Source organism: Antechinus flavipes, chromosome X (assembly GCF_016432865.1).
Source record: "Antechinus flavipes isolate AdamAnt ecotype Samford, QLD, Australia chromosome X, AdamAnt_v2, whole genome shotgun sequence".
NCBI classification, from domain to species: Eukaryota; Metazoa; Chordata; class Mammalia; order Dasyuromorphia; family Dasyuridae; genus Antechinus; species Antechinus flavipes.
Window position 1 is genome coordinate 58,794,192 of NC_067404.1, and position 26,364 is coordinate 58,820,555.

General features: G+C 37.6%; 1 protein-coding gene across 2 annotated transcripts; it reads right to left on the reverse strand.

The window, feature by feature from the left end:
- Positions 1-24,589, reverse strand: MAGT1 (magnesium transporter 1). 2 transcript variants are annotated; one of them, XM_051969343.1, is made up of 10 exons: positions 24,291-24,565; positions 22,255-22,424; positions 20,666-20,783; positions 20,331-20,471; positions 19,715-19,855; positions 18,823-18,912; positions 13,502-13,565; positions 11,345-11,419; positions 6,564-6,654; positions 1-5,832 (listed from the first exon to the last, which is right to left on the reverse strand). In XM_051969343.1, the coding sequence occupies exons 1-10, from the start codon at positions 24,399-24,401 to the stop codon at positions 5,817-5,819; spliced, it is 1,017 nt and encodes a 338-aa protein (XP_051825303.1). In that variant the 5' UTR covers positions 24,402-24,565; the 3' UTR covers positions 1-5,816. The 2 variants fall into 2 exon arrangements, with proteins under 2 accessions (XP_051825303.1, XP_051825304.1); XM_051969344.1 differs by lacking the exons at positions 1-5,832; positions 6,564-6,654; positions 11,345-11,419 and adding an exon at positions 10,374-10,617 and having other exon boundaries at positions 24,291-24,589.
- Positions 24,590-26,364: the final 1,775 nt, after the last annotated feature.

Sequence of the window (26,364 nt, forward strand, 5' to 3'; positions counted from 1 at the left end):
TGCGTTATGAATGAATGAAAAAGCGTTTATTAAGTTCTTACTGTATGCAATGCACTGCACTAAGTGCTGGGAATACAAACACAAAGTTGAGACAGTTCCTGCTTTTAAGCTCATATTCTAAATAGGAGTAGATAACACATACAGGAAGCTTCTGCTGTACAGGAAAGGCCCAATGGTCCTTAGGGTGGAGCGGGGAAATCAGGGCGGAATCCATCTTTGTCATGCCACTTGTGATGATAAAACCAATTTCTCTTGTTGAACCATCTGACAATGCCAACTTTGCTAAGTGCATCCTGGCAAGTATTAACTCACAAACAATTTAACAAAACATTTTAAAGTAGCTACTATACGCAAGGCACTATGCTAGGCCTTAAGGATACAAAGACAAAAGGTGAAAAATAGTACCTGCCCTCAAGGAGCTTACATGATAGCACCATACACATAGAGCTGGAAGAAACCCTAGAGGTCATCCAAGGAAAACCTCTTCCTTTCACAGATGGGAAACCTAAACACCTCAGAGTGAAGTGACCTCACTAAGGTCACTTAGGTAATAAGTGACAGAGCTGAGGCTCTTTTTCAACCATAGAATACACCCACAACATCTTTATGATGTTCTTAATTGTGTACAATATTTGGTTTGTATAGAGGTGGAGGATAAAGCACTGAATTTGTAAAAACAAAGGATATTTAGTTTTAAAAAAGAAAGAAAAATCACTGGGACTTGGAGTGGAAGGATGTCCCTTGCTATCTGAGTGACCTTGAACAAGTCACAGTACCTGGCACATAGTAAGCGCTTAGTGAATGGTTATTGAATTAAATTGAACTTTATCAATCTGGACCTTCTTATATAATGGGAGGTGGAAGGAATTGGAATAGACCATGATCCCACAAGGGGTGGGGATGAATTAAGGTATGTAAAAACATGGGTCTTTCATAGGCCCAATGCTCATGGCCTATAACAGGCTGTTGTGACTGTAAAAACAGAAATATTCAATTTGGCCAATGAGGGAATCTCCGACCTAGGTATTTCTTCTCTTTCTCCTTCCTTCATTGGTCTGGGACCACTTAACTGACAGGATTTATCATAATCATGAATTGTGTCAACAAGTGAGTTGAGGACTGAGACACTGGCCTAGACATCAAAGTATCCAATTTCACACCACCTAAGCATCCTTCTTCCAGTGCCACCTGGTAATTATTGTCTTAAGTGTGATGCCATCCTTACTGTATGGATAACCTATGATAACATGTGAGAAATAGAAACATTTAAGGTCCTTTATGCTTTGGGGATTCAGAGTGAATCTGTTTGGCACTTTTTATATGAAAAATCAAAGTAAGAGCTGATGAACTCAAAACTACCAATTTGCTGTGTGGACTTAATTAGCTTCGCCACTCCAAGCATGAGTCTCTTCATCTGTAAAATGAAGGGGTTATACTAACTATGCCATATAACTTTTATGTTATAAAACATATGTTAGTTATAGTATAACTAACTTTTAGCTCAAAAAATGCTACTATCCTTTCAACTTATACTTTCTACTGTTTCACTTAGAACAAGATAGCTAATCCTAGAACCTGATCTAGGAAATTTTATTGGAGGTAGGAAAATCTGCCAAATGGAAGGCATCACAAACCTTACTGAATATCTCCCTGTGAAAGGGTCATCATCATTTCATTCATGAATCATAACTGCACATAGTACATTGGTAAGATCTCCAAAGTGAGTTTTCTCTAAATGACTAAAGGATCAGTAAAAAAAAAACCAAAAAACAAACAAAAAACCCACCAAAAAACCAAATAAACTGAGAAACAAAAGTACCTAATAATTAAGAAAATGCCCAAAGAAATTAGGCTATGTCAATATAACAGATTATTGGACCACTGGAAATTACAAATAGGAATTATTCATAGAAACATGGGAACACTTTTATGAATGGAAGGAAAATATAAAGACAATGAAAATGATATAAATGCAAACAACATTAAGGGACATCAGAATTCAGATTCAATATATCCACCAATCTTGGTTCCAAAATAATAATAAAACTCCCTTCCCTGTTCTCCAGTCTTTGAAGGCAGAATACTGCATATGCTACCACATACTGTCCTCAAGTCAACTCGTTTTGTTCAACTGTTTTTGATTGTTTATAAGGGAGGTTTCTACATGGTTGAGGTATATTGAGAAGTTAATGTTGGAAAACAAAAAAAAGCATAGTATTAGACATTTTAGTAATATATATGCTTGTATAACATTTTACAATATACTGTTTCTGAAATTCAAGAGCTGCAGAAAGGTCCGTTTTACACATAGCTTTCATTAAATAGCAAATGCAAATAATAAAGAAAATGAGCTATTCCCTGAAAGCTGAACTCTAGCCTTAATACTTGACTAACTTGGAAGCAGAGAATGTGTGAGCTAATGGGGATCCTTAAGGTCCCCTAGTCTACTGCCTTCATTGTGATAAAACATAAAAGTTTAGTTATACAAATTATACAAAGGATGCTCTATCCTGCACTACCCTAGGCCATTCTTCCTTTAGTGACCAATATTATCTCTGTAATTCAATGACTACTTTGAGTGGGACCTCACCAAGTGAGGCAATCAGGCTCCCCTGATCATCACTCTCTGGTTAGCCTCTCCTTTGCTTCTGGCTCCACAAATGCCAGTTATTTGCTCTCCAATTTCTAGCTCTAGAGCAACTGGCCTGTGGAGAGATTACACTGAACTTCAGTTGACAGTACTCCAACTCTTTCCCAGTTGTGGTGCATCAAATGACTCTGGTCTATTTAAAACTTCTGATATATTATACCCAAATCCTTATCCTCTACACAAAAGGTTTCTTTAAATCAAAGCATTAATTTTATAGATAAAGAAACTGACACCCAGAAATTAAAGGTCACACAGCTAGTTAATGGTAGAGTCAAAAATGAGACCAGATGTCCCAACTCCTAGTCCATTGATCTCTCTACTATAATGGTAATAATAGTAATAAGAATAATAATGAATATGTAGTTGTATATTCATATAGATTCACATTCACAGACAACTATCATTGGAACTGTTTCTATGAGTATTGACTTTTAAAAATCTGCTAATTATAACCTTTTAAGGGGAGATCACCTATCCACAATGATCTTGGAATGCAGAGGGCAGAACTGCAAGTTCCAATAATCTATAAGTGGAACCTCCAAAGTAGAATAGAGTGAAGCAGTCATGAAGCAAAAGACCCTATATAGGGCTGATTGAGCATAAGAGAATGTTGTTTTACTCAAGCTATCTATGTAATTTTTAAAATTCTTGACTTTTTCAGAATAGACCCAACAAAGAATATTTACTTGAACAGGACAAAACCTAAAACATTTAAATATCTATTCATTGACCTTCTCAAATATTCTGTTTAATCCAATAGGCTATAAAAATTTTAAAAAGATTTTTCAGTCTTATGTGCACACGATATACTTAGAGACAATAAAGATATCTGAAACTATCAGGTTTATTGTAATTTGGGTTGCAAATTGTAAAATCATCAGAATTTCAAATTTGGAATTAGTTTTAAAAGTCTCTTCTACAATTGCCTACTCCTGGTTCAAAAACTAAAAATCATTAAAAGCCTACAAATAAGATTGTAAAACAGTTAAATCCAGTTAAGGCACTTTAGAAAGAAGTCACTTTCAAAATCCAAATAAAAGAAATGCTCAATTTTGAATACATCAGTATCTCTTTTCTCCACATACTAGTTCAACCTCCAGGACATGTAACCTTTCTGTACAAGTAATATTCTAACAATTTTCTGGGGCCAGACAGCTTCACCCAATCTCGCTATTAGGAATCATAGCATAAATTTAGTGGGTCCATCATGAGTAATAGCTGAGGAAGACCCAAGAGGATGCATAAAAATGAGGCTCCCAATAAACTAACAAATAAGCTACAGCTACATTGAAGAATACCAAGGCAACCATTCACTCCCCTTAAACAATGGCTTTTAAAAGCTACCTTTTTTCTGAGGTCTGGAGGCCCTTTCTAAACAGTGATCACTTATGGCCTCACTTACATATTCTATATGTCAATAGTCACAGCTTTAAAAAAAAAAAAAAAGGCAGGACTTTACTTTCAGTCTAGCACATTTATCCGTATCCCTCTCTCTCTCTCACCATCACTCTATTTGCTTTAGAGAATGTGAATTTTGACCTAATGGTAAATAGTAAGTTAAGTTCTCACAGAAAGTTAGTGACCACAGAGGAAACTTAAATAGGGAGCAGAATCATTTGAGTTACAACAATTCATTTGCAAACTTTTATATATTATTTTCAATCACTGAAGAATGTCAAGGTTGAAAACATACTAAATTTTTATCTTGCTCTTTTTAAAGAGTTTGGGAAGAACAAATTTCAATTTAGTTCAATAAACTTCTCTTAAGCACCAACTCCATGCAAGGTACTGGGGATATGAACAGAAAAAGTCAACTGTGCTGGCCCTCAAGGGGAAGGAGGAGAAGGGAGAAAATAGAAAAATCACAGGTTTTCAAGGGACTTAATTTATACTCAGAGGCAGCAACCAAGGTAAACTAGATGTCCAATATGTGGCCCATGGACAGGAACTTTTCTTTTTTTTTTTAAACTGAAAAAAAATTTGTTTTAACCCAATTAGTCTACATTAAACAACTTAGCATAGTAGGGCCTGACCACCTGTTCACCCCAACCACTGGATAATTGACAGTCACTAGGCATCATGCTTAGCATCAATTAGTAAGTGTAACTGAAGTGAAAAAAATTCATCATATAATTAAACATTCATTCATGTACTATCTGTCACATACAAATTACCCATCATGTGGTTTTCCAGAAGTCCTCATAATTATCACTTTATTTAATCATCTTCCACACACTTTGTCTTAAAGTAGATAAACCTGAAGGAAATTTTCCTAATCAGAAAATGTTTAGGTTCACTCTGTGAGTGAGCTACTATCATGATTCCCAAAGTAATTTCAAATTAGAATAAATTTTTTGGAAATTAGGAAGTGGGACTAATTTGTTACTAACCTGACATGTTTTAAATGAGCTTTCTCAAATTAAAGAAAAATGGAGAAAAGAAATTGACCTGAAAGCTCTAAGTTTAAGACTGCTTATTAGCACCCACAGATACGACTTTTCAATGTGACATTTTCATATCTAAAGCTACATAGCAATGTGCTTCAGGAGAAAAGACCTAAGCAAAATATCCATTAGGGAGCCTTGGTCTGTACACATGGGGAGTGTGTTCTGTTTTTAGGAGGCAACACAGCACATCTGGTTTCTCAACCTAAAAGACAGATGTGCAAAGCCTCAATTCCATGGGAAGAAAAAGGGAAAATGGGTAGTGGATGTTTATTACAGTTATCTGAAATTGCTGGATAGATAAAGATTGATCAAGATATCTCTTCACACTGGAGTAGAAAAATATTTTATCAGGTGACTAAAAATTAACAAAAAGGAATTCCTCAAATTAGACTGAAGTAGTGCTACTACAAGATTTTCTTTTATTCCCAAAACATACTCTGTCTAAAAAACTCTGAATTCCACGAGGTTAAATGTTTTGTAAAGCTCACTGGGATAGGGAGGTTAACAACAGAAGGGAGATTTGTCCTAACACTGCATGGACTTTTAAAGCAAACTGCTTGTTAACATTAAGGCACTACACATCACTCTTTGGTTCAATTTTTTAACACAATCTCAATCCTTTTCAAGAGAGGTAATATGAACCATACACATTTTGCACTGTTCCAACACAATATATACAGTGTTTAAGCTTTAATGTTCCAGCGTTGATTTGCTTCTTTTTAATTCATCAGGAAACTGAAATATATACATAGATCCATTAGTCATTGTGGATGACTCTAAGGCATTAAAGCACTTGCCCACCCCCGGCATAAAGACTAAGGTACAGAGGGGTAAAAACAGCCTGAAGCTAATCAGCAACCTCATCCCAAGCTCTACCTCACCAGAGGCAGAGACTTTCTAATTAATTTGATGATCCCTTGTTTTTTTACATGTCAATGAGAGGAAATGGGGTGATTCCAGGAAAATGGGGAGGAAGAAAGTCCTGGAGGGCTTATTTAACTCTATTCCTAAGTATGCATATGGAAAAGAGAGAACAGTAATTTTTTATCCAAAAAAGAAAGAGATCTTTGGGACTTTAGAGCCTGGAGTGGGAAAATGGAAGGTGTCAAAGCAAGAAAAGGAAGCTGGCAAAGATTTTTAGAGGTAAAACATGCTTTATGGGCTGTGTGGCTAAGCTTTGAAAATCAGGAGCTCTCTCCCCTTTGCTTTGGACTACTGGTCAAATCAAAGTGGGTGAGACAGAAACACCAGGTATGAGTTTTTTCTTGATTTAGAAATCCTTAAAGGAGCATACGTTAGAATAATTTTTTTGGAGGGGAGAATATCATAATACAGTCATTTGCATGCAGACAATTTAAAAGAAGCTGGAATAACTATAAGAAAAAAGTAAGAGTGAAACAAGCAACAAGAAGACGCGAACCCATCATTGTCACCAGGCTATGGCTGACAAAGAAAGTCTTTCTTACCTGTAGGGATAGCCATGGTATTTAGACTTGAAGACAGAGAGCATCCAACTGAAAAACACCACGACCAGCACAATGCCAACGGCACACATTACTATTAAAAGGAAAAAAGGGCATGGTAAGTTCGGTGTGAACTACAGCCACAAAAGAATTGGAAGACCAGTTACAAAGTCCTTATTTTAATTTCCAAAAGAGAGAATTTGGCTCAGGTGATAATGCTAATTATCTGGCTCAGGAAGAAAACCTCCCATTTTCTTCAAACAGGGCTTATGTTAGGGTTCCCTAATCATTTAAAAAAAATGGATATAAAGAAAGAAAGTGGACAAGGTGAGTGCCTGCTGGACTTGGAGTCAGGAAGAACTGGTTTCAAATACTGCCTCGGATACTTCTGAGTTGCAGACCCCTAATAGGCTAGTTCTTTTTATTATCTTCTTCCTCTCTGCAGGAAGGGTGGGACCATGAACTCCAAGCCTCCATGTAAAGGGGTCCTGAGACCCAAAAGGTTGAGAACCATTGTTCCAGACAATATAGGTTATGTGTCTTTTTATAAGGGAGCTTCAAGTAAGATGCCTCTGCCCAGTTGGACCCCCAAAGGCCTTGCCATCCCTTGCTCTTTCGGTGTCTGTCAATTTGGATTCCTCAGAGCAAGTAGTATATTTAATGAATCAGAGCTATATAGAATCAATTGAAGAATATTGGTGTTTTAAAAAGGGGAACAGAAAATGGTTCATGGTTAAAAGTTGTTAAAAATTCTGCAGTTTTCTTTCTTTTCAGACACTTCCAGCTTTTCAGTTTGGGGCCTAGCTCACAGTTCATTAAAATAGTCATTAAGTAGTCAGTAATCAAGAAGTATTTATGAAGCATCTACTATGTGCCAAGTATTGTGCTGAACAGTGGTGACACAGATACTAAATAAATAAATGAAGGAATGAATAAATAAATAAAAGCAGGCCCTTTCTTCACCATGCTTACAATCTACAGTAGAAGACAAAACACAAAAGGGTGGGTAGAGGAGGTCAGGAGGGTACCTGATGCAGGAGTATGTTGGAAAAGGCAGTCAGAGAAGCCCCATAATATATATCTCCACCCATCATTAAGAAATCACATGTAAATTTATGCAAAACATTCCCATCAAATTCAAGTTGTGAAAGAAAACCGAGATCTTTCATCCTAATGAAAATAAAAACCCTCAAGAAAAATAAAGTTAAAAAATAAAGAGAAAGATAAGAGTAACAGAATGCTTCAATCTATATACAGACTCAATCACTTCCTTCTCTGGATATGGATGGGACTTTTATCATAAGTCCTTCAGAGAAGGTATAGATGATTCTACTACTGAGAGTAACAGCCATTTACAGCTGGTCATCCCAGAACATTGCTATTACTTCACCTACACTATATTTGACTTTGGAGAACCACTATTCTAGCAGATATATGATTGGGAAGGGATGTGGGCCAAATGCATTGTCAGAAACAAGGCATTTTAACAGAGACAGCCTTTACTAGAATCTACATAATGATAAGAAAGCTAAAGGAAATCTTCAGAACTATATTGTTATTATATAGAGCAGGCTCTTTATCTATCTGAACGATTATCCTGCGTTCAAATCTTTTACAGTTTACAAAGTACTTTTCGCAGACTCCTAAGAGACAGAGCAGGTATGATTTCCATTTGGCAGAACCACTTTCCTCAGCAAAGAAACCTGATTTTAGAAAAATTTTATTAGGGATACCAAATATCCCTTTTATGGAAATAAGGGCTGGTAATTTGAAACACTGGAGAAATCATTTGATTCAGTGCCAAAGGTGAAGGAAAACTAATTCTTTCAGGACATCATTTTCACATACGAACACTCTGAGACTTGGGCTAAATATAACATTGCACAGAATTTTCTGTATTTTAAAAGATACATAGACTTGATTTGTGGCTTTGAAAATAACATGCCTAAGGCAAAGAGATGCTTTTTTTAAACAAAAGAATTAGCCACCACACTGCTTTTTAGATAGGCAAACTGTTATTTTACCATTTCTCATATATGAAGTATTTATTTCATGCATTCATAGTTGCAATCTACCAATATACTTTGCTCTGGAAATGTGAAGAACTAACCAAACATGGTTTTTTAAGAAGAGATCTAGAATGTGGCTCGTTTCAACAAGGAGATGATTCAAACCAGTTCCAATTGTTCAGTAATGAAGAGAGCCATGTAAACCAGAGAGAGGTTTACTGAGTGTGGATCACAACATAGCATTTTCACTCTTTCTGTTATTGTTTGCTTGAATTTTTGTTTTCCCTCTCAGGCTTTTTTTTTCTTTCTAGATCCGATTTTTCTTGTGCAGCAAGATAACTGTATAAATATGTATACATATATTGGATTTAACATTTATTTTAACATATTTAACATGTATTGGACTACCTGCCATCCCCTAGATGGGGTAGGGAGAAAGAGGGGAAAATTTGAAACAGAAGGTTTTGCAAGGGTCAATGGTGAAAAAATTATCATATATTTTGTAAATAAAAAGCTATAATAATTTTTTTTTTTAAAAAGAGACACCTAGAAACAGTAAGAGGACACAGGAAGATCTAGGATTTGGGAGTCAGTGGCTCTGGATACAGATACAGCCTCTGAAACTTGTTAGCTGTGTGATCTTGGGTTGCAAACTTCTATACTGAGACCAGAGCCATCTTTAGAAGTTCGGCTAATATTCAAATTTCTCCCATAACATGGAATACACAACAGAATCTGTGAAAAATGAAAAGAACAATAACTTTGCCTTCTGAGATTCTCTCTAACCATTCCCTATATATTTTAATAAATGAAATAACATTTTCATTTGAAGAAAAGGTTAGAAAAAAAGTAAAAATTAAATATTAATGAATTACAACTATGATAGACTTAGCTCTTCTCAGCAATGTGATGATCCAGGATAATTCCAATAGACTAGGGATGGAGAATGCCATCCACATCTCGAGAGAGAAGTATGGAGAATGAATGTAGATTGAAGCACGGTATTTTCACTTTCTTATTTGCTTGGTTGTTTGCTTTTTCTTTCCCATTTTTTCCCTGATTTTTCTTGCACAACAAAGCAAATATGGAGATATGTTTAAAAGTATTGTACATGTGTTGTGTAATGTATATCAGACTGCTTGCTCTCTTGGGAAGGGGTGAGGTAGGGAAAGGAGGGAGAAAAAAATTTGGAACTTAAAACTTACAAAAATAAATATCGAAAACTATCTTTATGTATATTTGGGAATAAAATACTATTCAGAAAAAAAGATAACTATTAGTAATCTAGCTATAGGCAGTTCTAATTATTTTAAAATATCTATCCTGCAGTAAAAACAGCTCTTCCCTTTCCTATGCCTCAGAATTTTTCTTCCTTCTCCCTTGCTTTCCTTCAGCTCACTGCTATTGGTCCCATCCCAGGTTGATGGGAAAATAGGTATGAGGTGACAGTGTGCAATTAGGGTCATAAATTCAGAACAGGAAGAGATGTCAGATGTCATCTAACTCAACTCACTCTTTTTACAGTTTAGGAAACTGAGGGAGGCCCAGTGATGAAATTCTTTGTCCCCAGATCACACAAGTGCTAGAGCAGGCATTGGAATCTAGACTATCTACCTCCAAACCCAGTGTACCAAGCTTTCTCCCATGACCCTGTTCCCAGCAGAAATTCTTTACAGCTTGCGGGAAGTAATCCTGGAGAATTGTCCTACAGAGAAGCTTTCAGACTGTATTCTGAAAACAAGACCTCTTCTTTAGCACAGAAGCCTAGGAAATGGATAGTTTGAGTAGACCAATAATCAAAAAGGAAAAAAAAAGGGGGGGAGGGAGAAGTGACTGGCCTTGGGGTATACAACTCTCAAGCAATGAGGGTCAGGATTCAAATCCAGACCTCTCCTGACTGCACTGAATGCTACAAGTCTTCCTCCTACTATCTCACCTTCCCAGAAAGGGAAAAAAGAGCAGTACTAGAAAGAGAAGCAGACAATCCAATCTCTTCAGGCTGTGGGAGAAATAAAAAGTAAGGTTATGACATGGAAGGCAGGTTGGGGCTGGGATACATAGCATTAAGGAAAGAAGGCTTCTGTAATCTTTATAGCTCCCTTCTCCCTGACAATCCTTGCCTCCCCAAAGATTCCTGCTTCCTACCCCTCATCTTCTCACCCCACAAATCTGGAACCCTGTCTTTAAATCCAAGTCTGGTTCTCATTTTGTCTCCAGTGGGTGGGCTGGATAGACCTTGCTCCCATTTCAAGGGCAGGGAGCTGGGTTCCTGGCATCCAAAGTCTGAAATTTAAATGCATTTTCCCATAGAAACATTGCTCTTGCTCACATATTTGAATGTTGTAAATGGTGACTGAGTTCTATAGTACTGTTAATATCACATCATATTTCAAGTACATTGTGAGTTAGATAGGCTTTGTGGGCAGGCCCAGTACCTAATCACCATTTATTAGTATTAATTGACAGAGGAACACAACCCACTGCTAAGATGTGAGTTACTTGTATTGAGTCAGTTAGAAAAATCAGTGTTGGTGAAATTTAAATTGTGACTGGGGAAAAAAAACTTGTGGATTGCAAAAAAAAATCTCTTAAGCAAAAGGAAATTCCAGCCTTTAAACAGAAAGAACAAAAAGTTACTTCGAGTATTTTGGGCTTATAACTCAATTCATCTCAAGCATTTATTAATCACCTGCTGATGTGCAAGGCAGAGTACAGCTCTTCAATTTCAAGCCAATTTTCTGAATACGACTATTACAAAAACTTTATGAGACTTACGCTTTCTTTTTCCAATATCCATGTGAGATGTGATGGCTTCACACAAAAGCACTATCCCCAGAGTAACAGCACCATCTTTGAATGTGGTTTAAGGAGAAATTTTAAAATATCCACAATCAGCTACACACATAATATTGGCTTAGTTTCTTTCAGAAAAACCGAGTGTGGTAAGTGAAGAGGATTCTGTCTATCTAATGTAAAAATTAGTGCACAAACATAGAAAGAGACATTCAATAGGCAAACAAGAGCCGAACATTTTAAATGAAACATTTCAGTGCCTAAGAATGATTTGCACAAAACCACTCAAAAACCAAATGAAATCAAACAAACAAAAAACCCAAACCAGATACAACTATTCTTTTTTACTTTTTAACTTTGACCTTTAAATAACTGGTCCTACTACTTCTGCATAAAAGTATTATTATCTTGCATATTCCCTCCCCCAAAGTACATACAGACAATAAGTATGCCTCAACCAGCTGGAAAGCACAGGGACTTGCAGATTAAAGGATGACTTTCCCTACTCTCCATTTTTCTCAGTCCTCCATCAGAAATAGAAAGAACCATTCCAGGCCCCAATTATTATTCGAACCAAGATGAGGGTTTGTTTTTGCACAAAAGAGAAATCCACCATATGGCAGGAATTTTAAAATAACAACAAAAGAATCTATCTAAATATCAATCAATCAAGTATGAATGGATTGTGGGTGAAGGCCAAATGTAGCTACCAAGAAAGCACAGTTTTCCTTTTAGCAATAAATGATAGAAATCTTGGGTGTATATTTGTCATCCCTCATTGGTATGATTTTACTTAATCCTTTTGGGGAAAATGTTTGTGTTTTTTGGTTAAAACACTATTACCTTTTTTTAAACTCGATTTTTTCTTCGGGGGGGGGGTTGGAGTAGAGGGAAAGACATGTTTTGTTTTATAAGGCTAAAATAGAAATACATTTTGTATGACCTCACATGTGGAAGTGATATTGTATTGCTTGTCTTCTCAAAGGGTAGAAAAGGGGAGGAATTCAGTTTTTAAAAAAATGAATGCTAAAAATTTTTTTACATATAATTGGGAGATATTTAACGAAACAGACAAATAACAGACTATAGATTTTTTAAAAATCTTCCTATATTCTGTCATTTTATCAAGCCTGTTGCTTTTTCTATCGACATAGTAATAGCCCTTTCTACACTGTGGGAGACAGCTCCTCTTATGTTGTTATGGTGGTAGAAAAAGAAAAAAATCACTTGATAGCCGATGCCTGGTGATAAGCTTCTCTAAGCTTAGTAGGCTGGTCCTTAGATGACAAAGAGTCTGTCGCAGGGTATACATAAGCCTTTCTAATTTGGTAAACATGCCAAGGCTTCCCCTCTCCAAGCATAAATTGTAATCATCTCCCTAGCACAGTGAGGCATCAATGATGGCCATCAGCAGGTACCAACCTTTATAACATAGGAAAAACTTTAGGATTATAAGAAGCATATACTAGATGGTTGGCAACAGGGGAGCATGCAATATTCGTGATGAGAGTAATCTAGAGTAGAAAAACAGACTTGACTTAAAACGCTCTATGTTTCCAAGTTAGGAGTAGGGAGAAGGTATATATTACATAGCTCAATGGAACTTGCTCAGTTCCCCTGCTTTTCATGTCCACTCTTTGTGACATCATCTAGCCAAACTAAAAATACCCTACTCTGTCAAGCAATACATCAGAATATTTACTGCTGAGAAATAACAGCAGCAGCTCCAGATGGTGGGCAGAAGGGTGGGGCTGTACATCTTAAACACAATGAATACAGAGAGATAGATTCCCCGGGAATAAAGTTTTAAACAGTAAATGGAAGAGACACTCCAGATGTAGTCACTGTCTCAAGCCTATAGGTAAGGTGGTCGGTCTTTTCCTGGAGGTAGGTTAAAAAAAAAACCCTCCCCCCCACCAAGAGAAAACACATAATACTGATCAAAAAGTCAAATTAATGTAAATGAAAGAGCTCTAGTAAAAGTAAAAGCATGAGGAAAGTTTTTGCTACAAAGAAGATTAATGAAAGGCTATCATCACCTTGAAGAGAGACTATAGCAAAGAAAACATAGGAAATGCTATGAGGGAGAAGGGACATAAAAACTAAGTCACTGCTAGTGAATTATTATAAGGAGGATACTAAACAGAAGGACGATGTGTGTTTCAGCTACAAACTGGGCCTGGCTGCTTCCATGTATGTAATTCTGGAAAAAAAAAACAACAAATCACACCAAAATTATTTTGAAAAATATATATGCCATTCAATATATGTTAATTTAATTATGGAAAATTATATTCAATTTGGAATTATGTATTATCGTTCAATATCTTCTGTATCTTTGGAAACGGGAAGAAGTGTTTGCTTTTTTTTTTTTTTAAGAAAACAAATCAGAACTAAATGCAGACTTTTATTTAGAGGCCTCATTGAACAAAAACACAGACTATTTAAAGCAAAGACTGCTTTTTGGATGCTACATACCAAATAAAGTTGGCTTCAAACCTTTAGAAATAGAAAAGCAAGGTAACCTAGAAATCTGAGGTAATGTCCCATCACTCCCTATTTGACCGTGAGTACATAATGCCTTGTTCTGAGTCTTACTCTCCTGATAATTATAAAATGGTGATAACAATTGGATTCCCCCATCACCATGAGCAAACACTTTGAAAGTTTACAAAGTACTAGAGAAATAATCATTCTTATTACTGAGAGGTAGGCTGGCCTGTTCCATAGAGAGCTGAACTTGGAATCAAGAAAAGCTGAGTCTGCCTGGGCAAGTCACTTAAACTTTTTTTGGCCCTCAATTTCCTCATGTGTAAAGAATGACTTCTAGCTCTAAATCACGCAGGTAAAGTGAATATGACCCAAAAAAAGTCAGCCTACTCCCAATTAGATAGAATGATCACTTTGGGTTACAAAAGATACATAATAAAACACACTCCCCTCTTTTCCACAGAGAGGTAGGAGGGATTATAGGAACAAAAGGTTTTTGTAGTTCAATCCTGTCCCACTTTTTGTGACCCCATTTGAGGTTTTCTTGGTAGAGATAATGAAAAAGTTTGCCATTTTCTTCTCTAGCTCATTTTACAGATAAGGAATTGAGGTAAACTGGGTTAAACAACTTGCTCAGGGTCACACAACTAGTCCATGTCTGAGGCCAGATTTGAACTCATGAAGATGAGCCTTTATGATTTCAAACCCAGTCTCTATCTAGTACGGCATCACCTAAGAGCTCAAGAAAAAGTTACGTAAGTAGACCATTTAACAAGAATAAACATGCAGAGGGGAAGCTAACTGTTTTCCTCTGTTGGACCTGCGCCAATAGTTTGGATTGGCACAGAGCCAGCAATTAACGCACAATCAACCAACCAAAACTTATTAAACATTCACTTACGTGCCAGGTACAACATGTACTAGGTAAAACAGTCCACTTCAAATAATGGGAGATGTCACATACACATGTGTATATAAGCACATAGAAGCTAAATCCAAGGTCATGGGGGAAGAGAAATACCAGGATGACTGGTAGCTAGAGGCAATCAGGAAAGGCTTCATGGAGAAGAAGGTGCCCTAGCTGAGCTCTGAGGGAAAAGAGGAATTCTAAAAGACTTGGGTTAGTAGGGAGGGCAATCCAGACATGGTTTGGGGGGAAGGGGGGGGAGAGAGTGTGTGGAAAGCCTGCAAAAAGGCACAGGAGACAAAATGTCATGCAAAAGGAACAGCAAGGAAGGTTGGTTAGACTGCAGAGTGTGTGAACGGGAATATCATATAATAACATTGAAAAGGCACACTGGAACAAGGTTGTAAGGAACATTAAATGCCAGAAGAGTTTGTATTTGATTCCAGAGGCAGTGGATGAGTAGGAAGGTCAGTCCTGTGTATTGGGACAATTATTTAGGCAGCTTAGTGGAAAAGGACTCTAGATGTAGGAATACTAACCAGCCAGCTAATGCACCAGTTGAAGAGACAGAACTGATAAGGGCATGAAGATGGAGGTGGCCATAGAAGAAAACTGCTAGAGAAATTGTTGGTCATTGATGGGATGTCAGGTGAGGCAATGTGACAAATCAGGGATGAATGAAGCTATAAACCTGTCAGACAGGAAGAATGAGCGGGTACTTATTCAAGATAAGGAAGTCTGGAATAACTTTATAGCAACAACAAAAAAAAATACTTAAAAAAAAAAAAATCTCATGGTGACCTTAAGAACCACTTTCTAACTTCAGGAATTTTAGTGACCAAATACATTTCATTATGAAGATGGGAAAAATTGCAAGTCTTAAATGTAAAGGGTGGAAACCCCTCCAATAGTTAAAGAGTTCTGAATCCTAATTATGCCTAGTGGTTTTTGCTATGAAAATTTTCCATGATTTTGAATTTTTAGGAGAATTTAAGGTTTGTTTTTTTTTTTTTAAAGAAAGTATTATTCACCATGAAAACATGCAGAATATATTCCAAGCACTGGGAGGAAAATACATTTTCCTTTGTTTCTTTGTATGTTGCTACTTTAGCTACGGATGCAAAAAAAAATCCGGGAAGTGACTTGGCCCACGGCTTTTGAAAAAGTCAGAAAACTGCCAAGTATTTACTACCCACGCTGTTTCCCACAACAGCGAATGCGACAAATCAAAACAATATTTCTCCAAATGAAGAGTCCAGGCACCTGAAGAATTGAGGAGATTATTGGGGAAGACGTATACTAGAGCTATGGGCGGCAAGCCAGAGAACAGGAAATCTATATATTTGTCAGATGTGGTTGGCCCATTCTGCCTCTTTGTTCATGAAAGACTGAGTGGCTATGTGGCAGTGGGATTCTTAATGGGGGAGGCAGAGGATAACATCCTGCATGAAGAGCAGGAGGGTTCCAGAAATCATGGTTTCCAGGAAATATTGGTTTTATGACACTCATGTTATCTCCAAATCACCTCAAAGGGTATGGATAAATTCTCAAAAGAAAACTCAATGATTTAAGAAAGAACAGTTGGGAAAAAAAAGGATATTTAGCTTGGAGAAGAGAGCACTTTTTAAGAAGGGCAGGGAAGAGACAGACATTATGGCTCATGTGGATTATTGGAAGAGCAGACATAAAGAAGAAAGATCTGACTTCTGTTTGTTCCCAGAGGGAAAAATTAGGATCAACTCAACAGAGTTGCCAAGAGGCCACTTTAGGCTCCATTAAAGGAAAAATTTCCTAACAATTCAAGCTATTCAAAACTAGAATGAACTGCCTCTAAAGTATGTTCCCTCTCAGAGGTCTTCATCCAAAAGATGCCAGATGATCACTTGTTGGGGTTACCTTTATAACTAAAGGTCAGACTAAATGGTTTGAGGTTCCTTCTAATACAGATCCTCAGATTTTAATCTGTTAATATATATTAAAAGGCTACTGGACACAAAGCACTGCTAAGAGCTGGGCACATCACATACAAAGCTTAGATAAAACCAATACCTGCCCTCAGAGAACTTAGTGGGGAGCGGGTGAGAGGGAAGAAAAGACAGATGTCTTGTGCAATATTTTGTATTAAGGTTAAGTATTATATGAGGTTCCAGGTTGGAAGGACAAGAGAAATACATCATGGAATGGATGGCATTTGAATTGGGTATTAAAGAAAAAACTGAATTCGCAAAGGCAAAAAAGCATAAACGACTTTGCAGACATAGAAAACAGCATGAGCAAAGATAAGGAGGAGGAAAAAAAGATGGCGGGCATGGAAGGTAGAGAAAGAGAATAAACCAATCTGGCTACAGGATAAAGTGAGATGTAAAAACCACAGTGGTACCAAATTATTGATGATTTTCATGTGCCAGGCCAAGATTTTTCAAACATGTAAACAACAATTTTTTTTAAAACCATATTTTTTTAGTAGGCAACATAGGGAACCATGGGAGAATCTGAGGCAGAAGAATGACATGACCCAAAGATAATTCTGGCAGTGCCATGATCATTGGGGACTGAGGTAAAGCAGAAAGCTCTACTGTGGAATTATATTGCAATAATCTAGGAATTATGGAGGAGACAGATTTCCTGGCACTGTTATCCAACCCCTGGGCCTTGCCATCACCCCCACCCCTTTGGACTTTCAGATCTCTCTATCCTCCTAGTAATTGAGCTTTCTTTTATGTTTTGTCAGCCCTCATGAGTGTGTGAGATGCCTGAGAGCAAAGACTAAGACTATCTGTCTTCCTTTTACTAGCTTCATTTAAGGTTAGGCATAGAGTAAGTACTTGGTGAATACTATTTCATTCTTCAATAGGAGTAATAATGATAAAGAAAAGCATATATTTCAAATACTGAGTTCATCCAAATAAATGTAAATGATGAAAAATAAAAGTGACTGAAGAACTCATTTTCAACAGGTGCTCAATTTTTTTCCTCTCCGATTAACAAGTATCTACTTTTTCTTCTACCAATTCCAAATGAAACAAAACAAAACATATTGAAGCAAAACAAAGCACCACACTAAAGATGTCCCAAAATGTATGTCTTATTCTGCATGTTGAATCCAATGAGGTTCCCAATTGTTAAGTGAGTTTTCCTATGAAATTAATTGGTTCAACAACCTCCCTGTTCCTCCGCACTATACTGTAGTGCCATTTAGGTTACAAATCAAAGAAGGATTATCGAACAGCCACTACTAGGCTTCCTATCCTTGTGCATGGTGTTTTACAGGGACACAAAGTATTTTCATGCAGAGAATCTCATTTCTTCCCATTTCAGAGCTGGAATGGACCTCAGAGATCTAAGGCCAGTCCCTGATTTTGCAAATGAAGAAACTGAGATTGGCCAAACAGCTCCACTATCCAACAAGTGGCAGGATGCAGGTCCTGTAACTTTATGCTCAATGCTCTTTTGCCTCACTATTCCTAGAGTGAACAGTGAAATAGACAGGATGGATTTTTATCCCCTTTTTACTGAGGCAACGAAGGTGCTTTGAAAGAAGGTCATATGTTATATGACTGGGTTTTCTCACTACAAATTCCACCACGGACACCATTAAAATAATGTTCATTCTATAGAGATCATAATTAAATTCATACAGGGTTACAGAATTGTTTACTTGAGATAGAATAATTTAGAAATTTGGATTCTATTATGCTACTGGATGTAATCATTTGAGACTTAATTTAAATGCTTTCCAAACAAATAGTTTATAGTAGATTTTTAACATGTAAAACTCAACAAATGGTGAAATGTGTTATATTCTTTAAAAGGCCCCAGAACCACGATGCCTTTTTCTACATGAAAATGAAGTTTCATTCTTCAGCAACTGAAGATGTATTTCCATGCTATTTACAGCACTTCAACCTGGTATGTAAGAGCTCAGTGCTTTCTATTTTCAAGGTATGAAGCCACAGCAGATTAAAAACTTGGAGCCAAGAAGGAAACTGGGTCTACTTCATATACTAGACAGATTAGTATTAATCTGTACTTGCAATTTAAAGGAAACCTGGCTTTTCCTTACCACCTGTCCTGTATGGGGATTCTTATGAGCATACGGTGGTCCTCTTATATGGTTCCACATCTGTCCAGAGGTCATTGCAAGTACAAAACACTTTAAAAAAAAGATACAAAATGGTTAAAAATAAAACCCTTAAAATAGTGAAGTAAAATGGCAAAGCCTATCTACTCAGATGGTATGCTACTCAGCATACTTAGACAATATATGATAGATGAGCCTCCTGTATCCTTTTTAATATAAGGCACTATATATATACATACATACATACATACATCTATATTTGTAGATATAGATATATACATATATATGTATAGTACAGTAAATTCATGCATCCTATTTGATACAAGAAGAGATTTCATTCCTCCTTCCAAACACTTTAGTTTTATATTGACAGTCCTAAGTATATCAGCATAAAATTACATTTACTAAAAAAAAAAAAAAAAAAAAAAACTGACAATACTTTTCTCTGATCAATCAATAAACATTTATGAAGTACCAACAATTTACCAGGCACTTTGCTAATAATGACCATAATTAAGGTGTTTATGAAAGGCTTCAAGTTAGCCAACTAAAAAGCCTTTTCTAAACTGAAATGATTGTGGAATATTATCTCTTGTCAGAAATGTAAGAATAACAAACAATTTACTTCCAGATAGAAAATGAAACATCAGTTCAAAAATTCTAATTTTATAGTAACAAAACACTGGACTGAGTCCAGATTAGAAAAAACAATATTACTCTTTTCCTTCCAAAAGAAACAAAAGATTCTTCTGAAATACAACGTTCCATATGTCGTGCACTAAAGCTTTGGGGATACACTGTATAAACTTGGCTGAAGAGATAGCATTTTTGAACTTCATTCAAGAAACAACTCTGACCTTAGTAAATTACTTACCAAAGCTGCAAAAGCCCATCCAGTTTTGTTAAAAAGAAAATCTAGATTACTTCTTCGAAGATAAACAAGGCCACCAATAACAGCCAAAAGCAATCCTAACATAAGGGGGCCAGCATAATTTGCAGGCCTTATTATTCGAATCTAAGACAAAAGAAGAAAAGTATGTTTATTATATATATTCAATGATTTACTATGGAAATATAATTAGAAATGAAGATATTCCTAAGGTTAGCATGATAACCTCCTAGAGAGAATGATAGTCTCACTTCATGGAGCTATTATTTAAAAATGTCACATACTTAACTGTAATTTAGGATACCTAATCAAGGAAGTGATTCTAGAGACCACAATGTTTTTTAACTTAAGGATCTCTCAAGGTCACCTCACTGATCAACTGACAAATGAAATCCAGGATGGGACACTGAGCACAGGGAGTTCTCTGCTGTTCTGGAAACTGTACCATCATTTTATGGCTTGGGGAAGGGGGGAATAGTTAAAATTAGTGACTCTGAGTAAGACAAAGAGGGGGATAATGATAAATACCTTCATTATCTTGACTGTTTAATGAAATGTCTGAAAAAACAGATTTTTTTTTTTCCAAATTGAGCAAACTTACATTGACATCGGTTCGATCAGCTATCCACCGGGCAATCTGTTCAGCTGAAAAACCCCGAACTTGTAACTCATATGTATCACTCTGTTTTGGCTTTCCTTTGGCAGGGAAGTTCATGAAAGTTGGAGCCGAATTCATATTTAGCTGATTTGAAAGCAAAGCAAACAAACAAACAAACAAACAAAACAAATAAAAACATCATGAAAAGGGAGAGATTAAAACCCCAGGAAAATAATTCACTAGTAACAGCAAGGGAAAAGAAAAAAAAACCTAAAATGACATCATAATGCTGTTCTCCCAGATGTTACCCAACCTGATTCAGTATTATAAAATCTTACCATCTGAAACACATCAGACCCATCATCGAAATCTACCATAGCAAAAAATATCTTGTTGGTAAATGCATTGGAATATCTCCAGGAGTTGGCCAAAATATGGAACTCTTCATCAGCTTGCCTAGATATAAACATATGTAAAAAATAAACAAAAAAGAATGACTGAATTTTCCAATAGCTAAAAAAACAAATAACTCGTACACATAAAAACAAGAGCAGAGAAAGGCTTTTGAATGCTCCCATTATCCAACATAGGGAAGGGGAAGAAAATATGTCTCTAAATAACGACAACAACAACAACAACAACAACAAAAATGGACAGCTAAATAGCACTGCAGTGAATTGAGCACTGGAACTGGAGTCAGAATGATTCATCTTCCTGAGTTCAAATCTGGCCTCAGACACTTCTTAGCTGTGTGACCCTAGGCAAGTCACTTCACCCTATCTGCCTCAGTTTCCTTATCTATAAAATGAGCAGGAGTAGGAAATATCAAACTACTCCAGTACCTTTGCCATGAAGATGCTAAATGGAATCATGAAGAGTAGGGCGTGACTTATAAAACTCAACAAAAATGACACAAGTTAGATTTTGAGCGATATACCTGATGTATCCTGAGGAAATGAGAATCTCAATGGCCAGTCACAGGGATAGCATCAGAAAACATTTGAAGAAGTCCTATTCATTGCTATACTAAATAAATGAATCCATCTTGGAGGCAAGTGGAATTTATATTCATCTTTAATATTCATGTGCTCATTTTTCTGAGAATTCAAACATCAATACTAAAAGTTATTTTATTTACAAGTTAAGCAGTACTGTGATGCTGACTAAATCAGAACTTTGGAAATGTAATCATTGGGCAGTTATAAGGTCAGAGTGAAAATAGGAAGTTTGTACCCTACCTTCCTAGTTGTGTAGACTTGGGCAAGTAATTTTTAATCTCTCTCAAATTCAGCTTTCTCATCTGCAAAATGGGAATACTAATAGTACCTACTTTACAGGGTTAGTATATGACTTAAGTGAAACATGATCTGAATTGTGCTTTGCAAACTTTAAGAGTGCTATGTAAATAATAGCAATTATTATTAATATAAATACAGGTAGGATCAGAGGATCTAAACTTGCAAGGGATTTTGTGGTCCAGCCCCCCCCGATTTTTCATGTGATGAAACTAAGGCTTAGGGAAATCAAATAATCTGTTCAAAGTTAAACAAGCAGTAAAGAGAAAGTCTCAGTTTGAATCTATCTTCCAAGTTGTAATCTAGCAGTTGTTCTGCTCTCCCCAAATGCCTCTCCTTCTCTTATGCAAAGAAGTAGGGAAAGAGGGAAAGTTTAATAAATAATATCTTCTGGTATAAATGATGAAAAATCTCATTGATTCCTCAATCATCCTCCAAGAAAGAGTATCTATCTATCCAGTGCTACCATTGTCTGTTGACCTGATGTGAAGGCATGAGACAAGAAATGTTAACGTAACCATGCAATGTGTATTTGTTCTCTAATAAGAGATGGGAACGTATAGATGTTTTGTGTTTCCATTTTTTAAAAAATAACTCCCAAATGATAGCAGACTAGAGTTGAAAGATCATACCGGCACACCAGACACTGTCGATGAGGCTCAAGAGCTGTGAACATCACAATCACTGAGTAGTTCTTTGGTGATCCCTTGACAAAACGACGGAATTTATCCCCATTCATTCTTATCACTGCTCTCTTGCTGGCCCAGTCCATCAGCTGACTAACCTTTTCTGACAACACCATCTACAAAACAGAAGGAAAGAAATTTTCACAATACTCAAAAATCTCAATGCTTTAAATCGTGGAACAAATGATGATTAGGGGTAAAATGGAAAGTGGAAGCAAATATTCATTTGACTGACTTAGCTCTTAGTTTTATCCTAGAATAAAAAAAAAGAACTTACTTTCTCAACTGCCACTTTGGTTTAGTGAGAAAATATATGTCAATGGTAATTATAATCACCTCTCTGAGTTTTGATATCCTTGTATGAAAGAAAGAGGATAGTAAAAGAGTGGGAAGGGGGACGTACAGAAGACTAAGAGACAAAAACTAGGCTCCTTTTCTTTGAGGAATTGGGTGACGGAAAGCTAGGAAGCACATAACAAATCCAAGTTTAAATATTTTTGATGGACTATCACTGCAAGGATGCAGATTGGAAAAATCTTACTTGGGTTGTGAAACTTAAGGTATATCTGTGAGTCAATAAACATTTATTAAGTGCCAGGGACTGTGCTAAGCACTGGGGATATAAAAAACCCCCAAAAGACAGTTCCTGTTCTCAAGGAGCTGGCAATGTAATGGGGAAGACTACAAGCAAACAAATCTGTTCTCCCAGATGTTAAATAGGGAATAATTAAGAAAGAAGGCATTAGAATTAAGAGGAGTTAGGAAAAGTTCCCCGAAGACTAGATTTTAGTTAGGATTTAAAGGAAGCCTTTAGGTAGAGATGAAGAGGGAGAGAATTCCCCAAAGAGGGGATAGCCGGAGAAAATGCCTAGGAAAGGAATGATTCAAGTGTTATCCTACCAAGTGAAGGAACTGCAATTTCCTGACGTCTCACAATCTGTCCAATAATTATGGCATTGAGGGAGACACACAGATGGGTACAAGGGCTGTTAAATTTGGAGGCAGAGGTCCTGAGTTCAGTCACCTATTGAATTTCCATGTGACTTTGGGCAATTAACTTTAACCTGTCTGGGCCTTGTGTGAAATGAGAGTAGCAAAACAGATAAGATGACTTCAGCGGTCCCTTCCTAGGTAAATGATTGCTTCTACGTTAGAATTGTTCTGAATAAACCCGTTTTAGCACTACCGTGTATTCTTATTGTTCTCAATTAGAAAATTCCGTAATTAGCTGTATGTAAATTACAGTAAACAAGGAGAGGCTGGTGTACTTCAGTTCAGATAAAAGCACTGGAGACAACGAACCGATAACTAAGAGTAAGATTTAGTGCCCGTCTTGTTTTCAAAGTTATAAAGTGGGGAGGGGGTGCTCAGTGAATGAGACGGGTCGGCGGGTCAGCTGACTAGTTAGGTCCTGTCTGCGCCGGGGAAATGAAGCCCCTCTGCTCCAAAGATCTCCAAAGCCTTTTTCTAGATCGCCATTCCAGGCTCACTCTCTATGCACTCATTGGGTGTGGCCTTGCCCCTCGGGCCATGACAATCCACGCTAGGCCGGAGTTCCCGGGTAGGGGTCGGGGGAAGCCATACTTCCTCGGCCCATGGCTAAGGTCGGCAGGCCTATTGAATCTAGAGACCTAAGAGAGGGTCCAACCCAGTCTTAAGAGCCGTGAAGAGAGGACCCAAAACCTAGTGGAGTGGGCGTGCCTCCGCCGGGGGAGGCAGACGAGGGAAGGGGAGCAGCCCCTTCTACCCCGAATCGGACCGGCTCCCCTCCAACCCTGAGGACAGAGCGCCCCCCGCCGCCCAGCCCAGTCCAGGCAAACAGCACCGGGGGAGGGGCCCGAGGCCGCACCCTCAGGCCTCCCAAGCCCCCTTCCGGCGGCACACCCCCAGGCAGACAGCGATAGCCCCCCCACATACACACACAGCAGGTTGCGGAGCCGCCCCCGCAGGGGCAAGCGAGCCAACCAACGGTCGCTGCTCACCTCCTTTCTGCGGAAGGCAGAGGCAGAGGGGAAGCGACAAGCCACGAAGAGCAGCGCCAGCGCCAGCGCCGCCACCGCCGGCACGCACCAGACCCGCCAACCGACAGCCATGGCTGCTCCGCTCCGCTACTCTCCCAGCCCTAGCCCGCCGGAGAGAAACTTTCCTCTGCCGGGGATGGCAGGGGCGGGAGTAGGAAACGGCCCACCAGGGCGCGTTCGTTCATTGGTGTAGATCACAAAAGACGCCCCGCCTTCTCCCTTCCGTTTGAGCCCTCAACCCCAGCTTCTGGACAAAAAGCTTTTTATTTGTGATTGGTTGGTTTCCGGTGGGCTGCAGGCTGCAGCCGAATGATCTGGAGTTTTCTGATTGGTGCTTTTGATAGTCTCTCCGAGATCCTACCCGGAGACACCCAAATGTAGAAAAACGTATCGATTCGGCTATATATACGAATAGTTTGGAAACTAGTAATATGTGCCCTCCCAAGCAAATCACTTTGTATTTCTTTGATATTCCGTTTCCTGTGTGATTTTTGTTTCCCTCGGGAAAATGTAAATTTCTCAAGGACAAGGACTGTCCTTTCCTTTGCGTCTCACATTCCCAGAATCCTCCGCGGTGCCTGGTACTTCGTAAGGACTTGTTGAATTAAACTGCACATGCGTGAAAGATCCACACGCTGCCGAAGATAATTTTGCTGGACAAAAAGGATGTTTCTGTTCCTAAAATCATAGGATTCTCTGCCCCCCCCTTTCCAGGAATTAAAAGCTACCCAAATTCTAACGATTTGATTAATAATAGCACGATCGTGACTTTTTCCGATCCCAAGAGGTTTTGAATAAAAAATAAATTCCAAAAAGTGACAAAAAAGCATGAGTAATTAATCAGTCGTCGTCTTTTGAAAAAATTGCAATAGGTATCATTATCTTTATAAAACCCAGAATCTATCAAGCATTTTACTAGCTGATAGCTTTAGTGGGAGCGGGCAGGAAGGTGTGGGGGGTGGCCAGAGGTTGGAAAGGACAGACAGTAAGGGAAAGTGAGATAGGGTGAGGTGGATAGAGAGAAGAAATAAAAAGAGAAAGCTTTTATTTTTATTCATCTTGTTTATTTGGCAGCCAATTAATTTCTAGACCCTGCAAAGCAGCACTTTGCAAGCCTTAAATTATGCAGGTTACATAATAAAAGCTTCTCTCCTCCTTTTTTCAAAATGGTTGCTGGAAAAATGAATTTGAGGCTCAAGATCTTCCTTTCCATCCCAACGCTCCCACAAAATTATGTTTAGGGTTCTATCAACAGTTAATTCAACTGTCCCCAAAGTAAGAAAAGCATGCCCATTAATTTTTGCTATTCTGATGGAAGTGGATTTCTTTGACAAAGAGACCTAACTCAGTTTCAATTGATAAATGATGGACAGAAGCAGCTACACCCAAAGAAAGAACACTGGGAAACGAATGTGAACTATCTGCATTTTTGTTTTTCTTCCCGGGTTATTTTTCCCTTCTGAATCCAATTCTCCCTATGCAACAAGAGAACTGTTCGGTTCTGCAAACATATATTGTATCTAGGATATACTGCAACATATCTAACATATATAAAACTGCTTGCCATCTAGGGGAGGGGGTGGAGGGAGGGAGGGGAAAAATCGGAACAGAAACGAGTGCAAAGGATAATGTTGTAAAAAAAAAAAAATTACCCTGGCATGGATTCTGTCAATATAAAGTTATCATTAAATAAAATAAAATAGAATATTAATAAAATAAAATAAAATAAAAATATATCTAAATTAGGAAGCCCATGCCTTGAGGGTTGAAGGTCAGAGACTTTCCTTTCTTTTGTACGTACATGTTTCTTTTGTACCCACTGTGTATCTAGTTGTATCTAGTGATTTTATGGGGAATATGCCTGTATCTTCTTCACATCCGTCCTCTCACATTACAAGAATTTAGATATAATGTTAGGATTGTCCACTTTTTTGGTTCAGAGCCATATAAAAAATGAGTATTGATACATAACATTACTGTAATGAGCAAGATAGGGACAGAAAGACAGAAGAAAGAACGAAAATAACCCTGAATT

What these genes read in the sequence shown, in the direction of transcription:
- MAGT1 (XM_051969343.1), bottom strand. Translation starts at nt 24,401, where the DNA reads ATGGCTGTCGGTTGGCGGGTCTGGTGCGTGCCGGCGGTGGCGGCGCTG. An exon ending in CTGATCGAACCGATGTCAAT is followed by an intron (nt 19,856 to 20,330) that starts GTAAGTTTGCTC and finishes CTTTTGTCTTAG; the next exon opens with ATTCGAATAATAAGGCCTGC. An exon ending in ATCCCCATACAGGACAGGTG is followed by an intron (nt 13,566 to 18,822) that starts GTAAGGAAAAGC and finishes TTTTTTTTCCAG; the next exon opens with AATTACATACATGGAAGCAG.